Below are 23,406 nucleotides of genomic sequence, written 5' to 3'. Positions count from 1 at the left end.
GGTGTGATCTTAATGAGGTCTATAAAATAATGAGGGACACAGATCAGCTAGATAGTCAATATCTTTTCCCAAAGGTAGGGGAGTCTAAAACTAGAGGGCATAGGTTTAAGGTGACAGGGGAGAGATACAAAAGTGTCCAGAGGGGCAATTTTTTCACAGAGGGTGGTGAGTGTCTGGTACAAGCTGCCAGAGGTAGTAGTTGAGGCGGGTACAATTTTGTCTTTTAAAAAGCATTGAGATAGTTACATGGGTATAGAGGGATATGGGCCAAATGTGGGCAATTGGGATTAGTTTACGTGTTTTAAAAAAGAAAGGGCGGCATAGACAAGTTGGGCCGAAGGGCCTGTTTCCATGCTGTAAACCTCTATGACTCTATTCCTAATTTATCCAATGCTATTTTTACATTAAAATACCTTCACCCTTGATGATATCATTCATCATGCTAGGAAGTAAAGCTGGTTTAAACAATTTATATTTCTATTTGTGGGTATTAGAAATAAGCTATCAGTTTAAGTTTAACTTGTGTTTCTAAGCAATGGTTAAAACTGGTTAGTTCATGTTAAACAAAGGTGCCTGCATGTTTCTCAGTTGCTGCTAGAAGCTAGTGGAAGAAGGCAGTATCTCTCTGTCTCTCTCTCTCCCCCCCCCCCCCAGAGGCTTTCTGGAATTTCCAAGACTGGGGAGCCTCAGAGAATTGATCCAATAGTCAAAGCACCAACTCACAGCAGGTGTTAAAAAGCTGCAAATCCAGCATCACGTGAGCATACTTGTTCTGTGTGCGAAGTCTAGAGAAGGGACGGTGTTTAACTTGGAACAACAGTGATAGCTAGCTCTTAGGAATTATACTGTGTCATGTTTAAGTCTTGTAAAAGTTATGCTAATTCTTGTAATTATATTCTGTATTCTTAAATATACTTTGTGGGTCACTTGAATCATACCTGGAGTGAAACACATTATGCTCACAATGCCAAAATCAAATATAAAACTTAGGGTCGAGGCTAATTTCACAAAATACCTTGGAGTTTTTGGCCTGGATCATAACAACTGTCATTAACATGGTGCAACACATGGAGGAATTTTAGTCCCAGCCACCCAACAGGAATAGGTTCGTTTAGCATTATCCCCATTGTCCCTGTGGCTTCATTGTGATCTGAAACAATTTCAATATTTATTTGCTATGCAGCATGTTCTGGTGCAATAATATCCTCAATTAAAAATGACATCTTCTTTCACATAGTTTCATGAAAATAGAAAATATACTGGAACAAAACCAATATACCTGGGAATGAAGGCCTCCTCACCTCCCTGTCTTATGTGTGCACCATTTTATCAGGTACAGTGTGCAGCAATCAAATGGTTTATCGGACAGGCTAAAGGGGCAGCTTCTCTCCCCATACAAATTCAGTAAGATCCATTCCTGAGGCCGTATGCTCACCCAACCATCAATAGAAATTGTTTTTATCTCAAATCAACTCATCAACATTGACTATCCATAACAGACTAGTTCATTCAAATGTAGGATCATGTGAAAGAGTTATGTCCTTTGTACAGTCTATTATTTGTATATCAGCAGGAACACTCTTCCACCATGTCCCCACGCTCCAGTTCACCCAGAACAACGGAAAGGCTGAGAAGTCATGTTCTTTTATAATTTATTTAATTTTGACAATGGTTACACATCCAAGTTTTCAGCATTTTAAAATAGTTCAGCTGTGTGTTGTCTCAGACTACTTGACTATTGTGGTCCATGTTAGGGTGATGTATGTGTGCATGACCCTCTGTCCCTGTGATTGTTTTTGATCTGATCTTGGTGTGAATGGATAGCTGCAGTGATCTTGCTAAATTTTCTAGGGCTGGATTTTAGCCTCAAAGCTTTAGTTCCAAGGGCTGGTGACAGGCAAAGGGGTGGGAGGAGAATAGGAACATGAGTAACCAAAGTTTGATGACATGAATGAACCGTGAATGTTCACACATTCAATTACTTAGACAAATTCTTTATAGTTTTGTGCTCCTCCATGCTTTTCTCCCAGTCCTTGCCATTGAAAAGTTCCACAGTGATGCTGTTCACCGTGCCTTCATCCAGGCAGTAAGCCATCACAACTACGGATAGAAAATACAGCTGATTCAACAAATGAAGTAACAGGTAAATGTGAGCAAGAGTGAAGCAGAGGGCAGACATGGCAAATGGCTGAGTACAGAACAGAGCTACAAATAGCATCAACTATCTAGAAAAGGCCAGAGGAATACAGAAGGTGCACCAGGGATCACGTCAGGAATTGTTGCATAAATATAGCACCAATATGAGCTAGCATTGCCCTGGGCTCAAGCAACAGTGACACTTGAAAAAAACGAATTGGACACAAGACTTGACATGAGCAGTGGTGAAAATACATGAGCATTTTGAATGAAACCTAGCCAATGTCAACCGACAAGATCTGAAGCTGCAAGTTTCCACAAATACAAAGTAGATCTGAAAATTGGGGCTTTTATCAGTGGAACATTACACATTTCAGCCAATATAGTAGTGCTTAAAATGATGAAAGGATGGGACAAGGTAGGTAGAAACAGAAAGTTTCTAGTTTTTGAGGGTCTAACATTGGGACACTCGACTGGATGGAAAGAATAGAAAAGAGCACATTATTTAAATGGAAAGAGATTGTAGAGCTTTGAGGTACAGAGGGATCGGGGTATCCTGGTACATGAATCAGGAAACATTAGTGCACACAGACACAGCAAGTGATTAGGGAGGCAAATAGAATGTTGTTGTTTATTACAAGGGAATGGAATATAAAAGTAATGTTTTTCTCCAGCTGTACAGGGCCTTGGTGAGACCACATCTGGAATACTGTGTACAGTTTTAGTCTCTCTATTTAAGAAAGGATATAAATGCATTAGAAGCAGTTCGGAGAAGGTTCACTCATCTGACACCTAGGATGGCGTGGTTGGGTCTGTATCCATCGAAGTTTAGAAGATTGAGAGGTGATCTTATTGAACAATATAAGATCCCAAGAGGACCAGACTGGCTGGATGAGGAGAGGATGTTTCCCCTTATGGGAGAGACCAGAACTAGGGGACACAGTTTAAAAATAAGGGGTCTTCACTTAAAGCAAACTTGAGAAGAATTTTTTTCTTAGAGCAGTGGAGGCAGGGTGACTGAATATTTTTCAGGCAGAGGTAGATAGATTCTTGACTAAAAAGGGAGTCAAAAGTTACATGGGGTGGGCGGAATGTGGAATTGAGGCCGCAATCAGATATGATCTTATTGAATAACGGAGCAGATCCGAGGGGTCGAATGGCCTGTTTCTATGTTATCACCTATTGATGATCCTCATTGACCCACAGGAACTCTTGGTGGAAAAGTCCCATTACATAAATGGAATTTAATCAGTGTTTAAAAAGTATCTCATAACACGGTGGCACAGTGTTTAGCTCTGCTGCCTCACAGCGCCAGGGACCTGGAGCGGCACAGTGGCTAGCACTGTTGCCTCACAGCGCCAGGGACCCAGAGCGGCACAGTGGTTAGCACTGCTGCCTCACAGCGCCAGGGACCCAGGTTCAATTCCCGGTGGCATGGTGGCATAATGGTTAGCTCTGCTGCCTCAGTGCCAGGGACCCGGGGCAGCGCGGTGGCTCAGTGGTTAGCACTGCTGCCTCACAGCACCAGGGATCTGGGTTCAATTCCAGCCTCGGGTCACTGTGTGGAGTTTGCACATTCTCCTCTTTCTGTGGGTTTCCTCTGGATGCCCCGGTTTCCTCCCACAGTCCAAAGATGTGTAGGTTAGGTGGGTTGGCTGTGCTGAATTGCCCCTTAGTGTCCCAAGATAGAACATAGAACAGTACAGCACAGAACAGGCCCTTCGGCCCACGATGTTGTGCCGAGCTTTATCTGAAACCAAGATCAAGCTATCTAAGATGTGTAGGTTCAATGGGATTAGCCTTAATAAGTATGTGGGGTTACGGTGATCAGGTGGGGGAAAAAGCCTGGATAAGGTACTTTATAATAGAGAATAGATGATTCTATGATTTGTACACAAGATTCTACAAATCAGTTTTGGAATTAACATGCACATACATAATGATTTATTTTCCCTACCATATCCGTCAGGGTTGGAACGAGGGGTGTAGAAACTTTGTACTCCACATGTTTTGCAGAAAGTATGCTTTGCTGCCCTCGTGTTGAATGTATAAACAGTTAAGTTATCAGCTCCCTGTAAAGACAGATCATTCCAAGTGAGTCCCAGACTTGAAAATGAATAACTGAATCTTAATGTGTTTCACTTCTGCTTTAAATTCTAATATGAAGCTTCAGGCAATTTAAACATCAGCAAACAATTCACACAATTCCATAAATCACAGAAGCATGGAATCATTTTCATTCTTTATCACTGAGGCCAGCATATGCTGCTCATAAATTATTACATTTCTGTTTGAAATTGTCCTTTCAGTTACCTTGTTAAATCAGGGAGAAGCTGGACCATATAGATTATAAGGTCCCATATTCACACCCTACTCTTTGCTGAATCAGATAAGCTCAGCCTGGGAAGTGATGGCCAGGTTACTGTGGGAGGCAAGGGAAGAGATTGCTGATCCTCTGGCAATGACCTTTGCGTCGTCAATGGAGATGGGAGAGGTTCCAGAGGATTGCGGATGTGGTTCCGTTATTCAAGAAAGGGAGAAGAGATAGCCCAGGAAATTATAGACTGGTGAGTCTAACCTCAGTGGTAGGTAAGTTGATGGAGAAGATCCTGAGAGGCAGGATTTATGAACATTTGGAAAGGAATAGTATGATCAGAAGTAGCTAGCACGGCTTTGTCCGAGGCAGATCATGCCTTACGAGTCTGATTCTTGAAGATGTGACTAGACACTTAGACGGGGGAAGAGCGGTAGATGTGGTTTATATGGATTTCAGTAAGGCGTTTGATAAGGTGCCCCATGCAAGGCTTATGGAGAAAGTGAAGGGGCATGGGATACAAGGGGACGTTGCTTTGTGGATTCAGAACTGGCTTGCCCACAGAAGGCAAAGAGTGGTTGTAGATGGGGCTTTTTCAGAGTGGAGGTTGGTCACCAGTGGGGTGCCCCAGGGATCTGTTCTGGAACCCTTGCTCTTTGTGATTTTTATAAATGACCTGGATGAGGAAGTGGAAGGATGGGTTGGCAAGTTTGCTGATGACACAAATGTTGGAGGTGTTGTGGATAGTGTAGAGGGATGTCAGCAGTTGCAACGAGACATAGATAAGATGCAAGACTGAATGGAGAAGTGGTAGATGGACTTCAACCCAGATAAGTGTGTGGTGGTTCATTTTGGCTGGTCGAATGGATGGAAGAATATAATGTTAAGGGTAAGATGCTTGGCAGTGTGGAAGATCAGAGGGATCTTGGGGTCCGGGTTCATCGGATGCTCAAAGCGGCGTCGCAGGTAGAGGCTGTGGTTAAGAAGGCGTATGGAATACTGGCCTTCATCAATAGAGGAATTGAGTTTAGGAATCGGGAGATAATGCTGCAGCTGTATAGGACCCTGGTCAGACCCCACCTGGAGTACTGTGCCCAGTTCTGGTCGCCTCATTACAGAAAGGATGTGAAAGCCATGGAACGGGTGCAGAGGAGATTTACGAGGATGTTGCCAGAATTAAGTGATATGCCTTATGAGGATAGGTTGAGAGAGCAAGGTCTATTCTCCTTGGAGAGACGAAGGATGAGAGGTGACCTGATAGAGGTGTATAAGATGTTGAGAGGTATTGATAGAGTGGATTCTCAGAGGCTTTTACCCAGGGCTGAAATGGTTGTCACGAGGGGCCACAGGTTTAGGGTGCTGGGGAGTAGGTATAGAGGAGATGTTAGGGGTAAGTTTTTCACTCAGAGGGTGGTGGGTACGTGGAATCGGCTGCCGGTAGTGGTGATGGAAGCGGATTCGATTGAGGCTTTTAAGAGACTTTTGGATAGGTTCATGGAGGTTAGTAAGATAGAGGGTTATAGAGGAGCCTAGAAGGTAAGGAAATTGTTCGGCGCAACTTATGGGCCGAAGGGCCTGTTTGTGCTGTAGCTTTTCTATGTTCTCTATAATTTGAGAACTAACCTCAGTACCCCCGGAATAGGGTAAAGAAAATGAGCGAGGGTGTTCAGATTCAACCAACAGTGGCTGGGTTTCAAAAAGCGATTGACTGTGAGGTATTTTGGAACATTTTCATGTTTGCACGGTCTAGCAAGTAATCTCTTCTGGAAAGTCCGCTTATATGGACACTGGGGAAGGACAGGCAGGTATGACTAATTACTCCTTGCAGTTCCATACTTCACTGACACTGCTTGCCAGGCTTAAATGAAGAATGGCCCATTCAGCAATGTACCAACGGGAGATCTGTACTCAGACTTAGACAAGGAAAGATGGGAGGAAACTGGAGTGGAGCATAAATACTAGCAGGAACTGGTTGGGCCAAATGGCCTGTTTCTGTGCTGTATATCCCATGTAATCTATCAATAACAAGAATCCAGTCAGGGTGTGATGGAATATCATTGTGGACAAAGCATCAGTTTACAGAGCGCCCTGGTTCAAGATGAAGGCCCATTATAAGACCATAAGACATAGGAGCGGAAGTAAGGCCATTCGGCCCATCGAGTCCACTCCACCATTCAATCATGGTTGATTTCAACTCCATTTACCCGCTCTCTCCCCATAGCCCTTAATTCCTCGAGAAATCAAGAATTTATCCATTTCTGTCTTGAAGACGCTCAACGTCTCGGCCTCCACAGCCCTCTGTGGCAATGAATTCCACAGACCTACCACTCTCTGGCTGAAGAAATTTCTCCTCATCTCTGTTCTAAAGTGACTCCCTTTTATTCTAAGGCTGTGCCCCCGCGTCCTAGTCTCCCCTGCTAATGGAAACAACTTCCCTACGTCCATCCTATCTAAGCCGTTCATTATCTTGTTATTTTCTATTAGATCTCCCCTCAACCTCCTAAACTCCAATGAATATAATCCCACGATCCTCAGACGTTCATCGTATGTCAGGCCTACCATTCCTGGGATCATCCGTGTGAATCTCCGCTGGACCCGCTCCAGTGCCAGTATGTCCTTCCTGAGGTGTGGGGCCCAAAATTGCTCACAGTACTCCAAATGGGGCCTAACCAGTGCTTTATAAAGCCTCAGAAGTACATCCCTGCTTTTGTATTCCAAGCCTCTTGAGATAAATGACAACATTACATTTGCTTTCTTAATTACGGACTCAACCTGCAAGTTTACCTTTAGAGAATCCTGGACTAGGACTCCCAAGTCCCTTTGCACTTTAGCATTATGAATTTTGTCACCGTTTAGAAAATAGTCCATACCTCTATTCTTTTTTCCAAAGTGCAAGACCTCGCACTTGCCCACGTTGAATTATAACCTTCAGGACAATTAGCAATGGGCAATAATCACAACTATGCCAATATCATTGTGTTTAACTAACTTACTTGAGTTTTTTGATGAAGTAATAGCGAAGGGTTGTTGAGGGTAATTGATTATAGAACATAGAACAGTACAGCACAGAACAGGCCCTTCGGCCCACGATGTTGTGCCGACCTTCATCTGAAACCAAGATCAAGCTATCCCACTCCCTACCATCCTGGTGTGCTCCATGTGCCTATCCAATAACCGCTTAAATGTTCCTAAAGTGTCTGACTCCACTATCACTGCAGGCAGTCCATTCCACACCCCAACCACTCTCTGCGTGAAGAACCTACCTCTGATATCCTTCCTATATCTCCCACCATGAACCCTATAGTTATGCCCCCTTGTAATAGCTCCATCCACCCGAGGAAATAGTCTTTGAACGTTCACTCGATCTATCCCCTTCATCATTTTATAAACCTCTATTAAGTCTCCCCTCAATCTCCTCCGCTCCAGAGAGAACAGCCCCAGCTCCCTCAACCTTTCCTCATAAGACCGACACTCCAAACCAGGCAGCATCCTGGTAAATCTCCTCTGCACTCTTTCCAGCGCTTCCACATCCTTCTTATAGTGAGGTGACCAGAACTGCACGCAATATTCCAAATGCGGTCTCACCAAGGTCCTGTACAGTTGCAGCATAACCCCACGGCTCTTAAACTCCAACCCCCTGTTAATAAAAGCTAACACACTATATGCCTTCTTCACAGCTCTATCCACTTGAGTGGCAACCTTTAGAGATCTGTGGATATGGACCCCAAGATCTCTCTGTTCCTCCACAGTCTTCAGAACCCTACCTTTGACCCTGTAATCCACATTTAAATTTGTCCTACCAAAATGAATCACCTCACATGGATTGATGTGGAGTGCGATTTTCCCAGCCCACTGTGCTGCTCGAGTAGTACAAATGGGCCTGGAAATGGCAGTGGGTGGGAAAAAACAGGATTCGCCACCGGCGTCCGGCCGATTGTGATCGTCCCGGTCCATTTTCCCAGCGTAATCAGCCTCGGCACGGTAGCACAGTGGTTAACACTGCTGCTTCACAGCTCCAGGGACCTGGGTTCGACTCCCGGCTTGGGTCACTGTCTGTGGAGTTTGCATATTCTCCGCGTGTCTGCGTGGGTTTCCTCCGGGTGCTCCAGTTTCCTCCCACAGGCCAAAGATGTGCGGGTTAGGTTAATTGGCTATGCTAAAATTGCCCCTGCTAAAATTGCCCCTTAGTGTCCTGAGATGCGTAGGTTAGAGGGATTAGTGGGTAAAATATGTAGGGATATGGGGGTAGGGCCTGGGTGGGATTGTGGTCGGTGCAGACTCGATGGGCCGAATGGCCTCTTTCTGTACTGTAGGGTTTCTATGATCTTCTATGATCTTTGTGTCAGGGAACAGCGCGCAGCTGATTACCATATGCAGAAGCTGCTCTGCATCTCTTTAGTGACCCGGGACTCAGTTGTCTAAGCTTGCGAAAATTTCTGCATCTGCCGGTGGAGCTCCACACAAGCCGGGATCACATATGGTCCCCATCAACCGGGATCAGGCGTGATAGCCTCACTGGTGGGGCCAGAGGTCAGAAATGGGGGGGGTGGGGGGGGGGGGAGAGAGAGAGAGGAGGGCACCACTTGGGCAGTGCCAGCCTGGCACCGCCCATCAGGCATCGGGCACTGCCAATGGGTTGGGGTCTGAGGGGGGGTGCTAGAGCGGTGTTGGGGGTAGGAAGGAGGGGAGGGAATGGGGGGGAACTCTGCATGAGAGGTGGGGGCTGGTGATAGGGTTGGGGATCAGAGGCCAGTGATCTGGGGGGGGGGGGGGGAGCTGCTTGTCAACCAATCTCCCAGTGTACTGGAGAGTGGCACATGCGCACTCGCCCCTTATGCAGTCTGATGCCGGAATCTTGGGTAGGATTAGGCCCCCACCCCACCTGCGTAAATCCCCTGATGGACTCTGTCGTGTACAGAGTCCTGTAAATTCTGTAGTGTACTCTGATGTAGTCTGTACTACTCTGGTGTACTACTCTGTAGTGTACAGAGTCCTGTAAATTCGATCACCTAACCTCACCCAGAAAACGAGCGGGAAAAACCCCACCTGTTGGGCACTTAGTTTTTTGGGGGGAAAATCGCTCAGGTGGTGTATGTGGGCTTCAAAACAAATATTTGCTAAGTGCCACATAGCAGGCTTCAGGCTTGTCAGAAAAGTTAGAGTTCACGGAATAAAAAGGACAGAAGCAGCACAGATGCAAAATTGGCTGAATGACAGGAAAAAGTGTAGCAGGAAGCAGTTGGTTTTTTTGGATTAGAGGAAAGTTTATCATGGAGTTTCCCAGGATCAGTGTTAGCATTGCTGCTTTTATTAATATATATTAATGACCTGGAAAATTAAGAGAAGATTAAGAGATTTGATAGAGATGTTCAAAATCATGAGTGTTCTGGAGAGAGTCGGTACGGAGGGAGGACTGAGAACCAAAGGACACTAGTTTAAAGCCATTGGTGAAAGAGGCACAGCAACTTGAGGAAAGATTTTTTTAATGCAGTAAGTAGATTGGATCTGGAATGTACAGCTAATTTTTTTATTCCTTTGTGGGACATGGGCATCACTGGCTGTCCAGTATTTATTGTCCATCCCTAGTTGCCCCCTGAGAAGGTGGTGGTGAGCTGCGTTCTTGAATCGCTGCAGTCCATGTTCTGTGGGTTGACCCACAATGTTGTTCGGGAGGGAATTCCAGGATTTTGACCCAGTGACTGCGAAGGAACGGCGATATATTTCCAAGTCAGGATGGTGAGTGGCTTGGAGGGGAACTTGCAGGTGGTGGTGTTCCCGTGTATCTGCTGCCCTTGTCCTTCTAGATGGAAGTGATCGTGGGTTTGGAAAGTGCAGTCTAAGAACCTTTGGTGAATTGTTGCGTGCATCTTGTAGATAGTACACACTGCTGCTACTGAGCATCGGTGGTGGAGGGAGTGGATGTTAGTGGATGTGGTGCCAATCAAGCGGGGCTGCTTTGTCCTGGATGGTGTTGAGCTTCTTGAGTATTGTTGGAGCTGCACCCATCCAGACAAGTGGGGAGTATTCCATCACACTCCTGACCTGTGCCTAGTCGATGGTGGACAGGCTTTGGGGAGTCAGAAGGTGAGTTACACACCGCAGTATTCCTAGCCTGTCAACATTAAGAGCATTCAACATTTGTCAACATTAAGAGCATTCAAATGGTTATTGGCTAAACATATGGATGATATTGGAATAGCATCGATTAGATGGGCTTTAGATTGGTTTCACTGGTCGGCGCAACATCGAGGGCCGAAGGGCCTGTACTGCGCTGTAATGTTCTCGCCTCTGACCTGCTCTTGTAGCCACTGTGTTTATGTGGTGAGTCCAGTTGAGTTTCTGGTCAATGGCAATCCCAAGGATGTTGACAGTGGGGGATTCAGTGATGGTTACACCATTGAATGTCAAGGGACGGTTGTTAGAGTGTCTCTTATTGGTGATGGTCATTGCCTGGCACTTGTGTGGCACGAATGTTACTTGCCACTTGTCAGCCCAAGCCTGGATATTGCCCAGATCTTGTTGCATTTGAACATGGACTGCTTCAGTATCTGAGGAGTAGCAAATGGTGCTGAACATTGTGCAATCATCAGCGAACATCCCCACTTCTGACCTTATGATGGAGGGAACATCATTGATGAAGCAGCTGAAGATTGTTGGGCCTCGGACACTGACCCTGAGGGACTCCTGCAGAGATGTCCTGGAGCTGTGATGACTGACCCTCCACAACCGTCTTCCTATGCACCAGGTATGACTCCAACCAGCGGAGAGTTTGCCCCCTGATACACACTAATTCGCTAGGGCTCCTTGATGTCAAGGACTGTCACTCACCTCACCCCTAGAATTCAGCTCTTTCATCCATGTTTGAACCAAGGCTATAATGAGGTCAGGAGCCAAGTGACCCTTGCGAAACTCAAACTGGGCGTCACTGAGCAGGTTATTGCTGAGCAGGTGCTGCTTGATAGCACGGTTGATGACCCCTTCCATCACTTTACTGATGATCGAGAGTAGACTGATTGGGCAGTAATTGGCCGGGTTGGATTTATCCTGCTTTTTGTGTACAGGACATAACTGGGCAATTTTCCACATTGTTGGGTAGATGCCAGTGTTGTAACTGTACTGGAAGAGCTTGGCTAGGGGAGCGGCAAGTTCTGGAGCACAAGTCTTCAGTACTATTGCCAGAATGTTATCAGGCCCATTGCCTTTGCAGTATCCAGAGCCTCCAATCGTTTCTTGATATTCTGGAGCAAGCAGAGAGGGAGTGATTTGTGGCAGGAGTGCTGCTGAGATTTATTTATTTATTTATTTAGTGTTTTTTGTCTTTATTTTTTGAGTAGTTTTTTTTCTTCTCTTAATTTTAAACTGAAAACCGGAAGTAGGCCACCAAGGAGTCCGGGAAGGGTTCTTTTTTAAGCGCGCGAAGTATAAAAGGGAGGCCGCAGTGTATAGCGGGCAGTGTCGGGAACGGGCAGTGGGGTGAGTGGGAAGCAGAGTGTGAGCTATAAGGGCTTTGGCTCACAGGGCTTGGGGGACAGGGCGAGCAGGGGTGAGTTTTTAATTCTTTTTTACTTTTCTCTGGGTACCTTGATATAAAGGGTCAAATATGAGTGTGAAGCCAGTGTGTTGTTCGCAGTGCAGTATGTGGGAGGACCTGGAGGCACCTGGCCTCCCGGACATCCACATCTGTGAGGGGTGTGTCGAGCTGCGGTTCCTGAGTGACTGTGTTACGGAGCTGGAACAGCAGCTCGGGGATCTTAGGCTGTTAAGGGAGAATGAGAACATAGAACATAGAAAGCCACAGCACAAACAGGCCCTTCGGCCCACAAGTTGCGCCGATCATATCCCTACCTCTAGGCCTATCTATAGCCCTCAATCCCATTAAATCCCATGTACTCATCCAGAAGTCTCTTAAAAGACCCCAACGAGTTTGCCTCCACCACCACCGACGTCAGCCGATTCCACTCACCCACCACCCTCTGAGTGAAAAACTTACCCCTGACATCTCCTCTGTACCTACCCCCCAGCACCTTAAACCTGTGTCCTCTCGTAGCAACCATTTCAGCCCTTGGAAATAGCCTCTGAGAGTCTACCCTATCCAGACCTCTCAACATCTTGTAAACCTCTATCAGGTCACCTCTCATCCTGCGTCTCTCCAGGGAGAAGAGACCAAGCTCCCTCAACCTATCCTCATAAGGCATGCCCCCCAATCCAGGCAACATCCTTGTAAATCTCCTCTGCACCCTTTCAATGGCTTCAACATCTTTCCTGTAATGAGGTGACCAGAACTGCGCGCAGTACTCCAAGTGGGGTCTAACCAGGGTCCTATAAAGCTGCAGCATTATCTCCCGACTCCTAAACTCAATCCCTCGATTAATGAAGGCCAGTACGCCGTACGCCTTCTTGACCGCATCCTCCACCTGCGAGGCCGATTTAAGAGTCCTATGGACCCGGACCCCAAGGTCCTTCTGATCCTCTACACTGCTAAGAATGGTACCCTTCATATTATACTGCTGCTTCATCCCATTGGATCTGCCAAAATGGATCACTACACACTTATCCGGGTTGAAGTCCATCTGCCACTTCTCCGCTCAGTCTTGCATTCTATCTATGTCTCGCTGCAACTTCTGACATCCCTCCAAACTATCCACAACACCACCTACCTTGGTGTCGTCAGCAAACTTACCAACCTATCCCTCCACTTCCTCATCCAGGTCATTTATGAAAATGACAAACAGCAAGGGTCCCAGAACAGATCCCTGGGGCACTCCACTGGTCACTGACCTCCATGCAGAGAAAGGTGGTGACAGACAAGAGCTATCATCAGGTGGTCACACCAGGGCCACGGGTGGAGGCCAAGTGGGTGACGGCCAGGAAGGGTAAAGCTCGGGTGATTGAGAGCACCCCGGTGGGTGTGCCCCTACACAACAAGTACTCCTGCCTGAGTACTGCTGGGGGGGACAGCCCATCTGGGGGAAGCAGCAGTGGCCGTGTCCTCGGAATGGAGTCTGGCCCTGTAACTCAGAGGGCTAAGGAAAAGAGGAAGAAGGCAGTGTTAATCGGGGACTCGACAGTCAGGGGGTCGGACAGGCGATTTTGCGGAGGCAGGCGGGAGTCTCGGATGGTGGTCTGCCTCCCTGGGGCCGGGATCCAGGATGTCGCTGGTCGACTCCCGGAAATCCTGAGGGGGGAGGGAGAGGAGCCAGAGGTAGCGGTACATATTGGTACCGCTGATGTGGGAGGGAAGGGGTCATGAAAAGAGAGTATAGGGAACTAGGGAGACAGCTGAGAAGGAGGAAAGCAAAGGTAGTAATCTCAGGATTGCTGCCTGTGCCACGGGAAGGTGAGGGCAGGAATGGAGTGAAGTGGAGGATGAATGTGTGGCTGAGGGACTGGTGCAGGGGGCAGGGATTCAGGTTCCTGGACCATTGGGGCCTCTTCAGGGGCAGGTGTGACCTGTACACACAAAACGGGTGGCACTTGAATCCCAGAGGGAACAATATCCTGGTGGGAAGGTTGGCTAAGGCTACTGGGGAGAGTTTAAACTGGATAGGTTGGGGGGAGGGGATCGAGATGAGGTGACTGGGAGCGAGGAAGTTAGCTCGCAAACAGAGAAGGGTTATAGACAGTGCAAGAGGGAGGATGGACGGGGGATAGAGAAGGGGAGAGCTCAGACCAAAGGATTGAGGTGTGTTTACTTTAATGCCAGGAGTATAGTGAATAAAGGGGATGAGCTCAGAGCGTGGATCGATGCCTGGAAGTGTGATGTGGTGGCCATTACGGAGACTTGGATGTCTCAGGGACAGGACTGGATACTACAGGTGCCGGGATTCAGATGTTTCAGGAAGGACAGGGAGGGAGGCAAGAGAGGGGGTGGAGTGGCACTGCTGATCAGGAATAGTGTCACAGCTGTAGAGAAGGTGTATGCTGTGGAGGGATTGTCTACAGAGTCTCTGTGGGTGGATGTTTGGAGTGGGAAGGGGTCGATCACTTTACTGGGAGTTTTCTAGGCCGCCCAATAGTAACGGAGGTGGAGGAGCAGATAGGGAAACAGATCCTGGAGAGATGCAGTAATAGCAGACTTGTTGTGATGGGAGACTTTAATTTCCCAAACATAGATTGGAATATCCCAAGGGTAAGGGGATTGGATGGGGAGGAGTTCGTTAGGTGTGTTCAGGAGAGTTTCCTGACACAGCATGTGGACAAGCCTACAAGAGGAGAGGCTGTACTTGATCTGATACTGACCAATGAACCTGGACAGGTGTCAGATCTCTCAGTGGGAGAGCATCTTGGGGATAGCGATCATAACTCTATCTCCTTTATGCTTGCATTGGAAAAAGAGAGGATCAGGCAAGATAGGAAAGTGTTTATATGGAGTAAGGGGAAATATGAAGACATAAGGCAGCAAATTAGAGAAGTAAATTGAAAGGAGGTATTCTCGGGGAAATGTACTGAAGAGGGGTGGCAGTTTTTCAAGGAATGTCTGTCTAGAGTTCTACAGGACAACGTTCCGAGCAGACAGGGAGGAGTTGGTAGGTTAAAGGAACCGTGGTGCACGAAAGCTGTGCGGGACCTAGTCGAGAAGAAAAGGAAAGCGTACAAAAGGTTCAGAGAGCTTGGCGAAGATAGGGATCTAGATGAGTATACGGCTTGTAGGAAGGGACGAAAGAAGGAAATTAGGAGAGCCAGAAGGGGTCACGAGAAGGCCCTGGCAGGTAGGATTAAGGAAAACCCTAAGGCGTTCTATAAATATGTGAAGAGTAAAATGATGAGACGTGAAGGAATAGGGCCTATAAAAGGTGAAGGAGGGAAAGTCTGTACGGAACCAGTAGAAATGGCAGAGGTGCTCAATGAGTATTTTGCCTCAGTTTTCACAGAGGAGAAGGACCTGGGTGGATGTACTGCGGGCGTGCGGTGGACTGAAAGGATTGAGTATGTGGACTTTAACAAAGAGGTTGTGCTGAAATCTTTGAATGGCATCAAGATAGATAAGTCGCCGGATCCGGATGGGATGTACCCCAGGTTACTGTGGGAGGCGAGGGAAGAGATTGCAGAGCCTCTGGCGATGATCTTTGCGTCGTCGAGACGGGAGAGGTGCCGGAGGATTGGAGGATTGCGGATGTGGTTCCTATTTTCAAGAAGGGGAATAGGGATACCCCAGGAAATTACCAACCGGTGAGTCTAACCTCGGTGGTTCGTAAGCTGATGGAGAAGATCCTGAGGGACAAGACTTATGAGCATTTAGAGAGGTTTAGTATGCTCAAGAATACTCAGCATGGCTTTGTCAAAGGCAGATCGTGCCTTACGAGCCTGGTGGAGTTCTTCGAAAATGTGACCAAACACATTGACAAAGGGCAAGCGGTAGATGTGGTTTATATGGATTTTAGCAAGGCGTTCGATAAGGTCCCCCATGCAAGGCTTCGAGAAAAAGTGAGAGGGCATGGGATCCAAGGGGCTGCTGCCCGGTGGATCCAGAACTGGCTTGCCCAAAGGAGGCAGAGAGTGGGTATAGATGGGTCTTTTACTAAATGGACGTCGGTCACCAGTGGTGTGCCCCAGGGATCTGTTCTGGGACCCTTGCTGTTTGTCATTTTCATAAATGACCTGGATGAGGAAGTGGAGGGATGGGTTGGTAAGTTTGCCGACGACACGAAGGTTGGTGGGGTTGTGGATAGTCTGGAGGGATGTCAGAAGTTACAGAGGGACATAGATAGGATGCAAGACTGGGCGGACAAGTGGCAGATGGACTTCAACCCAGATAAATGCGTAGTGGTCTATTTTGGCAGGTCAAATGGGATGAAGGAGTACAATATAAAAGGAAAGACTCTTAGTACTGGAGAGGATCAGAAGGAACTTGGGGTCCGGGTCCATAGGACTCTAAAATCGGCCACGCAGGTGGAGGAGGTGGTTAAGAAGGCGTATGGCGTGCTGGCCTTTATCAATCGAGGGATTGAGTTTAGGAGTCCAAGGATAATGATGCAGCTATATAAGACCCTCGTCAGACCCCACTTGGAGTACTGTGCTCAGATCTGGTCGCCTCATTACAGGAAGGATGTGGAAAAGATTGAAAGGGTGCAGAGGAGATTTACAAGGATGTTACCTGGATTGAATGGCATGCCTTATGAGGATAGGCTGAGGGAGCTCGGTCTTTTCTCCTTGGAGAGACGAAGGATGAGAGGAGACCTAATAGAGGTATCTAAGATGTTGAGAGGCATAGATCGGGTGGACTCTCAGAGGCTTTTTCCCAGGGTGAAAATGTCTGCTACGAGAGGACACAGGTTTAAGGTGCTGGGGGGTAGGTACAGGGGAAATGTTAGGGGGAATTTTTTCACACAGAGGGTGGTGGGCGAGTGGAATCGGCTGCCGTCAGTGGTGGTGGAGGTGAACTCAATAGGGTCTTTTAAGAGACTCCTGGATGAGTACATGGAGCTTAATAGGATGGAGGGTTATAGGTAGGTCTAGAAGGTAGGGATGTGTTCGGCACAACTTGTGGGCCGAAGGGCCTGTTTGTGCTGTAGTTTTTCTATGTTTCTATGAATGGCCTCCTGAGCTGTAACAATGGCGGAATTCTCCCATTTTGAGACTAAGTGCGGTGGTGGGAGGATCGAGCAACACCTTTCCCGCTGGCCAGAATAGTGGGATCCGCAATAGATTCTGCACTTGAAACCTCATTAATTATGCACAGGCAAGTACCCCTCAGACACGCCTCGTGAACAGGCACCTGATTCATCGACTACCCTCAGCTGACAGGTTTGACCCTGGCACCACATTAAAAGAAAAAAATTGAGAGATTTGCGAGAGATGTTCAAAATCATGAGGGGTTGGGACTGATTAGATAAGGAGAAACTTCCTAACGGTCGAAGGATCGAGAACCAAGAAGAAGTCAGTTCCTCTATTCAACCATCTGTCCCCTGTTCCAGTCACTTGTGATGTGCCCCACTTGCACCTCTACCTCCTACGTCTGGAGTCTTTGTGCATCCCCTTCCAGTAAACCAGGTGAGATTCCTTTGACCCTGTTGTTTGGAAGTTTTTCGGTGGGTTCCAGCTTCCGTCCTTTCGGTCTTCCCTCTGCCTTCCATTGTTTGTCTTCTGCATCCACCTCCTTGCCCCTCCGCCTGACGTCACGAGCCTGCGCCCCCTCCGCCTGACGTCACGAGCCTGCGCCCCCACCCAATCACCCTCCTTGCACAGCCCTCCCCAACACTGCACCCCCTTGTCTTCACCAGGCTGCCCAACCACCTCAGATCAACGGGGTAGAGTTTGTAAAATGTGTTCAGGAGAATTTTCTACATCAGTATATAGAGGTGCCAACTAGAGAGGATGCGATATTGGATCTCCTATTGGGAAATGAGTTAGGGCAGGTGATGGATGTGAGTGTGAGGGAACACTTTGGATCCAGTGATCATAATGCCATTAGTTTCAACTTGATCGTGGATAAGGATAGATCTGGTCCTCGGGTTGAAGTTCTGAACTGGAAAAAGGCCAAATTTGATGAAATGAGAAGGGATCTGGGAAGTGTGGATTGGCACAGGCTGTTCTCTGGTAAGGATGTAAATGGAAAGTGGGAGGCCTTCAAAGGAGAAATTTTGAGAGTGCAGAGTTTGTATGTTCCTGTCAGGATTAAAGGCAAAGTAAATAGGAATAAGGAACCTTGTTTCTCGAGGGAGATTGTAACACTGATTAAGAGGAAGAGAGAGTTGTATGAAATGTACAGGCAGCAAGGAACAGATCAGATGCTCGAGGAGTATAAAAAGTGCAAGAAGCTACTTAAGAGGGAAATCAGGAGGGCTAAAAGAAGACATGAGGTTGCTTTGGCAGACAGAGTGAAGGAAAATCCCAAGAGCTTCTATAGGTATGTTAGGAGCAAAAGGATAGTGAGGGATAAAATTGGTCCTCTTGAAGACCAGAGTGGTACACTGTGTATGGAACCAAAAGAGATGGGGGAGGTACTAAATGGTTTTTTTGCATCCGTATTTACTGAGGAAACGGGCATGGAGTCTACGGAAATAGGGCAAACTGGTAGGGAGGTCATGGAACCTTTACAGATTAAAGGGGAGGAGGTGCTCGCTGTCTTGAGGCAAATCAGAGTGGATAAATCCCCAGGACCGGACAGGGTATTCCCACGGACCTTGAGGGAAGCTAGTGTTGAACTTGCAGGGGCCCTGGCAGACATATTTAAAATGTCAGTATTCACGGGGGAGGTGCCGGATGATTGGAGGGTGGCTCATGTTGTTCCGTTGTTTAAAAAAGGTTCCAAAAGAAATCCGGGAAATTATCGGCCAGTAAGTTTGACGTCGGTGGTGGGCAAGTTATTGGAAGGTGTGATAAGGGATAGGATCTACAAATATTTGGATAGACAGGGACTTATTAGGGAGAGTCAACATGGCTTTGTGCGTGGTAGGTCATGTTTGACCAATCTATTAGAGTTTTTCGAGGAGGTTACCAGGAAAGTGGATGAAGGGAAGGCAGTGGATGTTGTCTACCTGGATATCAGCAAGGCCTTTGACAAGGTCCCTCATGGGAGGTTAGTTAGGAAGGTTCAGTCGCTAGGTATACATGGGGAGGTAGTAAATTGGATAAGACACTGGCTCAATGGAAGAAGCCAGAGAGTGGTTGTGGAGGATTGCTTCTCTGAGTGGAGGCCTGTGACTAGTGGTGTGCCGCAGGGATCGGTGTTGGGTCCATTGTTGTTTGTCATCTATATCAATGATCTGGATGATAATGTGGTCAATTGGATCAGCAAGTTTGCTGATGATACAAAGATTGGAGGTGTAGTGGACAGTGAGGAAGGTTTTCAAAGCTTGCAGAGGGATTTGGACCAACTAGAAAAATGGGCTAAAAAATGGCAAATGGAATTTAACGCAGACAAGTGTGAGATATTGCACTTTGGAAGGACAAACCAAAGAAGAACGTACATGGTAGGACTCTGAAGAGTGCAGTTGAACAGAGGGATCTGGGAATACAGGTACAGAATTCCCTAAAAGTGACGTCACAGGTGGATAGGGTCGTAAAGAGTGCCTTTGGTACATTGACCTTTATAAATCGGAGTATCAAGTATAAAAGTTGCAGTGTTATGGTAAGGTTATATAAGGCATTGGTGAGGCCGAATTTGGAGTATTGTGTACAGTTTTGGTCACCTAGTTACAGGAAGGATGTAAATAAGATTGAAAGAGTGCAGAGAAGGTTCACAAGGATGTTGCCGGGACTTGAGAAGCTGAGTTACAGAGAGAGATTGAATAGGTTGGGACTTTATTCCCTGGAGCGTAGAAGATTGAGGGGAGATTTGATAGAGGTGTATAAGATTTTGATGGGTATAGATAGAGTGAATGCAAGCAGGCTTTTTCCGCTGAGGCTAGGGGAGAAAAAAACCAGAGGGCATGGGTTAAGGGTGAAAGGAGAAAAGTTTAAAGGGAATATTAGGGGGGGCTTCTTCACGCAGAGAGTGGTGGGAGTGTGGAATGAGCTGCCGGATAAAGTGGTAAATGCGGGGTCAGTTTTAACATTTAAGAAAAACTTGGATGGGTTCATGGATGAGGGGGGTGTGGAGGGATATGGTCCAAGTGCAGGTCAGTGGGACTCGGCATAAAATGGTTCGGCACAGACAAGAAGGGCCAAAAGGCCTGTTTCTGAGCTGTAATTTTCTATGGTTCTATGGTTCTATCACAGCACGCTCCTGGTCAAACTTCAGGCATATATCGCGATGCAGCATGAGTCCCACAGCACAGTCCTGTCCAGATACATATTGCTATGTGACACTAGGAAGGAAGGAGACCCCTGTACCCCCCAACTTCAGGTGCTGGGCTGATCTGACTCTGACACAGGTGGGTCCATGGATCCAGCAGCACGGTGCTGAGCATGAAGACCAGCTCAGCTTGGAGATGGAGGCAGGAACAGATCTGACCCGGGCCAGTGGTTACAGCGCATCAGGAGCGGAACAAAGGGAGTATCGCACTCCCTCAATGTCTCTCACCAACAGAGGACTGCCTTGTGCAAACCACTTCTCAGCAGTCAGGTTTGACGCTGACTTGATTTCAAAGAACAAAGAACAATACAGCACAGGAACAGGCCCTTCGGCCCTCCAAGCCTGCACCACTCATGTGCCCAACTAGACCATTCGTTTGTATCCCTCTATTCCCAGTCTGTTCATGTGGCTATCTAGATAAGTCTTAAACGATCCCAGCGTGCCCGCCTCAATCACCTTGCTTGGCAGTGTATTCCAGGCCCCCACCACCCTCTGTGTAAAATACGTCCCCCTGACATCTGTGTTGAACCTTGCCCCCCTCACCTTGAACCTGTGACCCCTTGTGTTCGTCACCTCCGACCTGGGAAAAAACTTCCCACTGTTCACCCTATCTATGCCCTTCATAATTTTATACACCTCTATTAGGTCGCCCCTCTCCGTCTTTCCAGGGAGAACATCCCCAGTTTACCCAATCTCTCCTCATAGCTAAGACCCTCCATACCAGGCAACATCCTGGAAAACCTTCTCTGTACTCTCTCCAAAGCCTCCACATCCTTCTGGTAGTGTGGCGACCAGAACTGGACGCAGTATTCCAAATGTGGCCTAACCAACGTTCTGTACAGCCGCAACATCAGATGCCAACTTTTATATTCTATGCCCCGTCCAATAAAGGCAAGCATGCCATATGCCTTCTTCACCACCCTCTCCATCTGTGCTGTCACCTTGAAGGATCTGTGGACTTGTACACCCAGGTCCCTCTGTGTGTCTATACTCCTGATGGTTCTGCCATTTATTGTATAGCTCCCCCTTACATTAGATCTACCGAAATGCATCACTTCGCATTTATCTGGATTAAATTCCATCTGCCATTTCTCCGCCCAATGTTCCAGCCTATCTATATCCTGCTGTATTCTCTGACAATGTTCATCACTCTCCGCAACTCCAGCAATCTTCGGGTCGTCTGCAAACTTACTGATCACACCAGCTACATCTTCCTCCAAATCATTTATATATATCACAAACAGCAGAGGTCCCAGTACAGAGCCCTGCGGAACACCACTAGTCACAGACCTCCAACCGGAAAAAGACCCCTCCATTGCTACCCCCTGTCTTCTACGGCTAAGCACAGTAAGAAGTCTCACAACACCAGGTTAAAGTCCAACAGGTTTATTTGGTAGCAAATACCATAAGCTTTCGGAGCACTTTGTCAGATGGAGTGGATATCTGTTCTCCAACAGTGCACAGACCTGTGGCTAAGCCAGTTCTCCACCCATCTGTTGGTATGATGCCAGGTTGAAGCCTGATAGGACGCCGGCGGGCTGCTATTTTAATGAGCATTCATGAGATGTAAATAAATGCAAATGGCCTTCGCACCAACTGCCAGTGGAAAATCCAAACGGCCAGTAACCCACCATTGGGAGAATTGCAACGTTATTTCCATTAATTTGGCTCCCACTAGATTCTCAGCGCCTGCCCACCATTAAACCCAGTGGAATGGGAGAATTCCACTCCATGATTCTAGCACCTAGAACCTGAGCAAGTAAGAAAGGAGCGACACTGGCTGGGGAGTGAGGGATGGTGAAGAAACCTACTTGGAATTGAGGCTACATAATGCTGCCTCAAGTATCAATAAATCAGACCCTTGGGATCTTAAGTTCATATTAGTGTGAAACTCGAGTCTTTCACACTGAGGGATGAAGAACCTGAAATAATCATTGACCTTCCAAAACAAATGGTACATCCGTCACATTTGTGTACACATCTCACAGCACAGCACACTTCAACACCTGCTCGTGCAAGTGGGTAACACGCTCAGAACTAGACATTGGCTAATGCAGCAATAAGATATTCACTAACAATGTTCGTGAAGACAAAGGGGTCAGAGCTTGTTGCATAGACACGGCTTACCTTGAGGAGCCTGAACTGGGAGGCTGGGACAATAAAGCCTTTAATCTGTTTCTTTGTACAAATACTGCAACTGAGACAGAGAATCAATTTGTCAGAATAATGCGATCTGATGTTACAGAAAGAAGCCGCTTGTGCATGCACATGCTATCTTTTCTCAAATTATCTTAAATGTGTGTTCTCTCGGTACAGACTCTTCTGCCACTGTTTCTCTTTATTTAATGGCTTATCTTTATTTATTCTGATTTAACCTCTGTTTTATGAAGGGTAATCTCTGATTTTTGTTCTCTGTGCCTCTGTACAGTCAAGGACCCGATATTACCAGTGATGGGGGCAGGGGGAAGGGTTCGTACCTTGGTAACAGCACATCTCAATATATAAGCAATTTAATCTGCACAGTATCAAGTCTGAATTAGTTGATAGATTTTATGTCTCTGAATCAGATAGCACAGGTATCCGTGTAATCTGGGCCAAACTGCTGTATAGTAGCAAAAGTGTACAATGACTCTACAAGAGGTAAAAGGCAAAATTGCCATAATCCCAGGTGACCGTAGGAACATAGAAACTAGAAGCAGCAGGCCATTTGGCCCTTTGAGCCTGCTCTGCCATTCATTTTGATCATGGCTGATCATCAAATTCAACATCCTGATCCCACCTTTCCCCTCATATCCCTTAAGCCCCAAGGGCTATATCTAATTTCTTGAAATCGCACAATATTTTGGCCTCAACTACTTTCTGTGGCAGTGAATTCCACACATTCATCACCCTCTGGGTGAAGAAATTTCTCCTCACCTCAATTCTGAAAGGTTTACCCCTTATCCTCAAACTATGACCCCTAGTTCTGGACTCCTCCCACCATCAGGAACATTCTTTCTGAATCTACCCTGTACAATCCTGTTAGAATTTTATAAGTTTCTATGAGATCCCCTCTCACTCTTCTAAACTCCAGTGAATATAATCCTGACCGACTTAGTCTCTCCTCATTTGACAGAGATGCCATTCCAAAATCAGCCTGGTAAACCTTCGCTGTAATCCCACTATAGCAAGGACATTCTTCCTCAGATAAAGACACCAAACCTGCACACAATACTCCAGG

General features: G+C 46.9%; 1 protein-coding gene across 1 annotated transcript in view; it reads right to left on the bottom strand.

Annotated features, from left to right (window-relative positions):
• Positions 1-1,635: 1,635 nt before the first annotated feature.
• Positions 1,636-23,406, bottom strand: part of cenpv (centromere protein V) — a 45,515-nt gene continuing 23,744 nt past the window's right edge. The window contains exons 3-5 of the mRNA XM_078224587.1: positions 22,314-22,383; positions 4,094-4,208; positions 1,636-2,100 (exon numbers count right to left, since the gene is read on the bottom strand). Of these exons, the coding sequence (XP_078080713.1) occupies positions 1,979-2,100; positions 4,094-4,208; positions 22,314-22,383 (307 nt within the window). The 3' untranslated portion in view covers positions 1,636-1,978. The remainder of the gene's footprint in view (positions 2,101-4,093; positions 4,209-22,313; positions 22,384-23,406) is intronic.

The sequence above is a fragment of the Mustelus asterias genome, chromosome 12 (assembly GCF_964213995.1).
Source record: "Mustelus asterias chromosome 12, sMusAst1.hap1.1, whole genome shotgun sequence".
Lineage (NCBI taxonomy): Eukaryota > Metazoa > Chordata > Chondrichthyes > Carcharhiniformes > Triakidae > Mustelus > Mustelus asterias.
The sequence above is the reverse complement of the archived record's forward strand: the minus strand, read 5'-3'. Positions and strand labels throughout refer to the sequence as shown.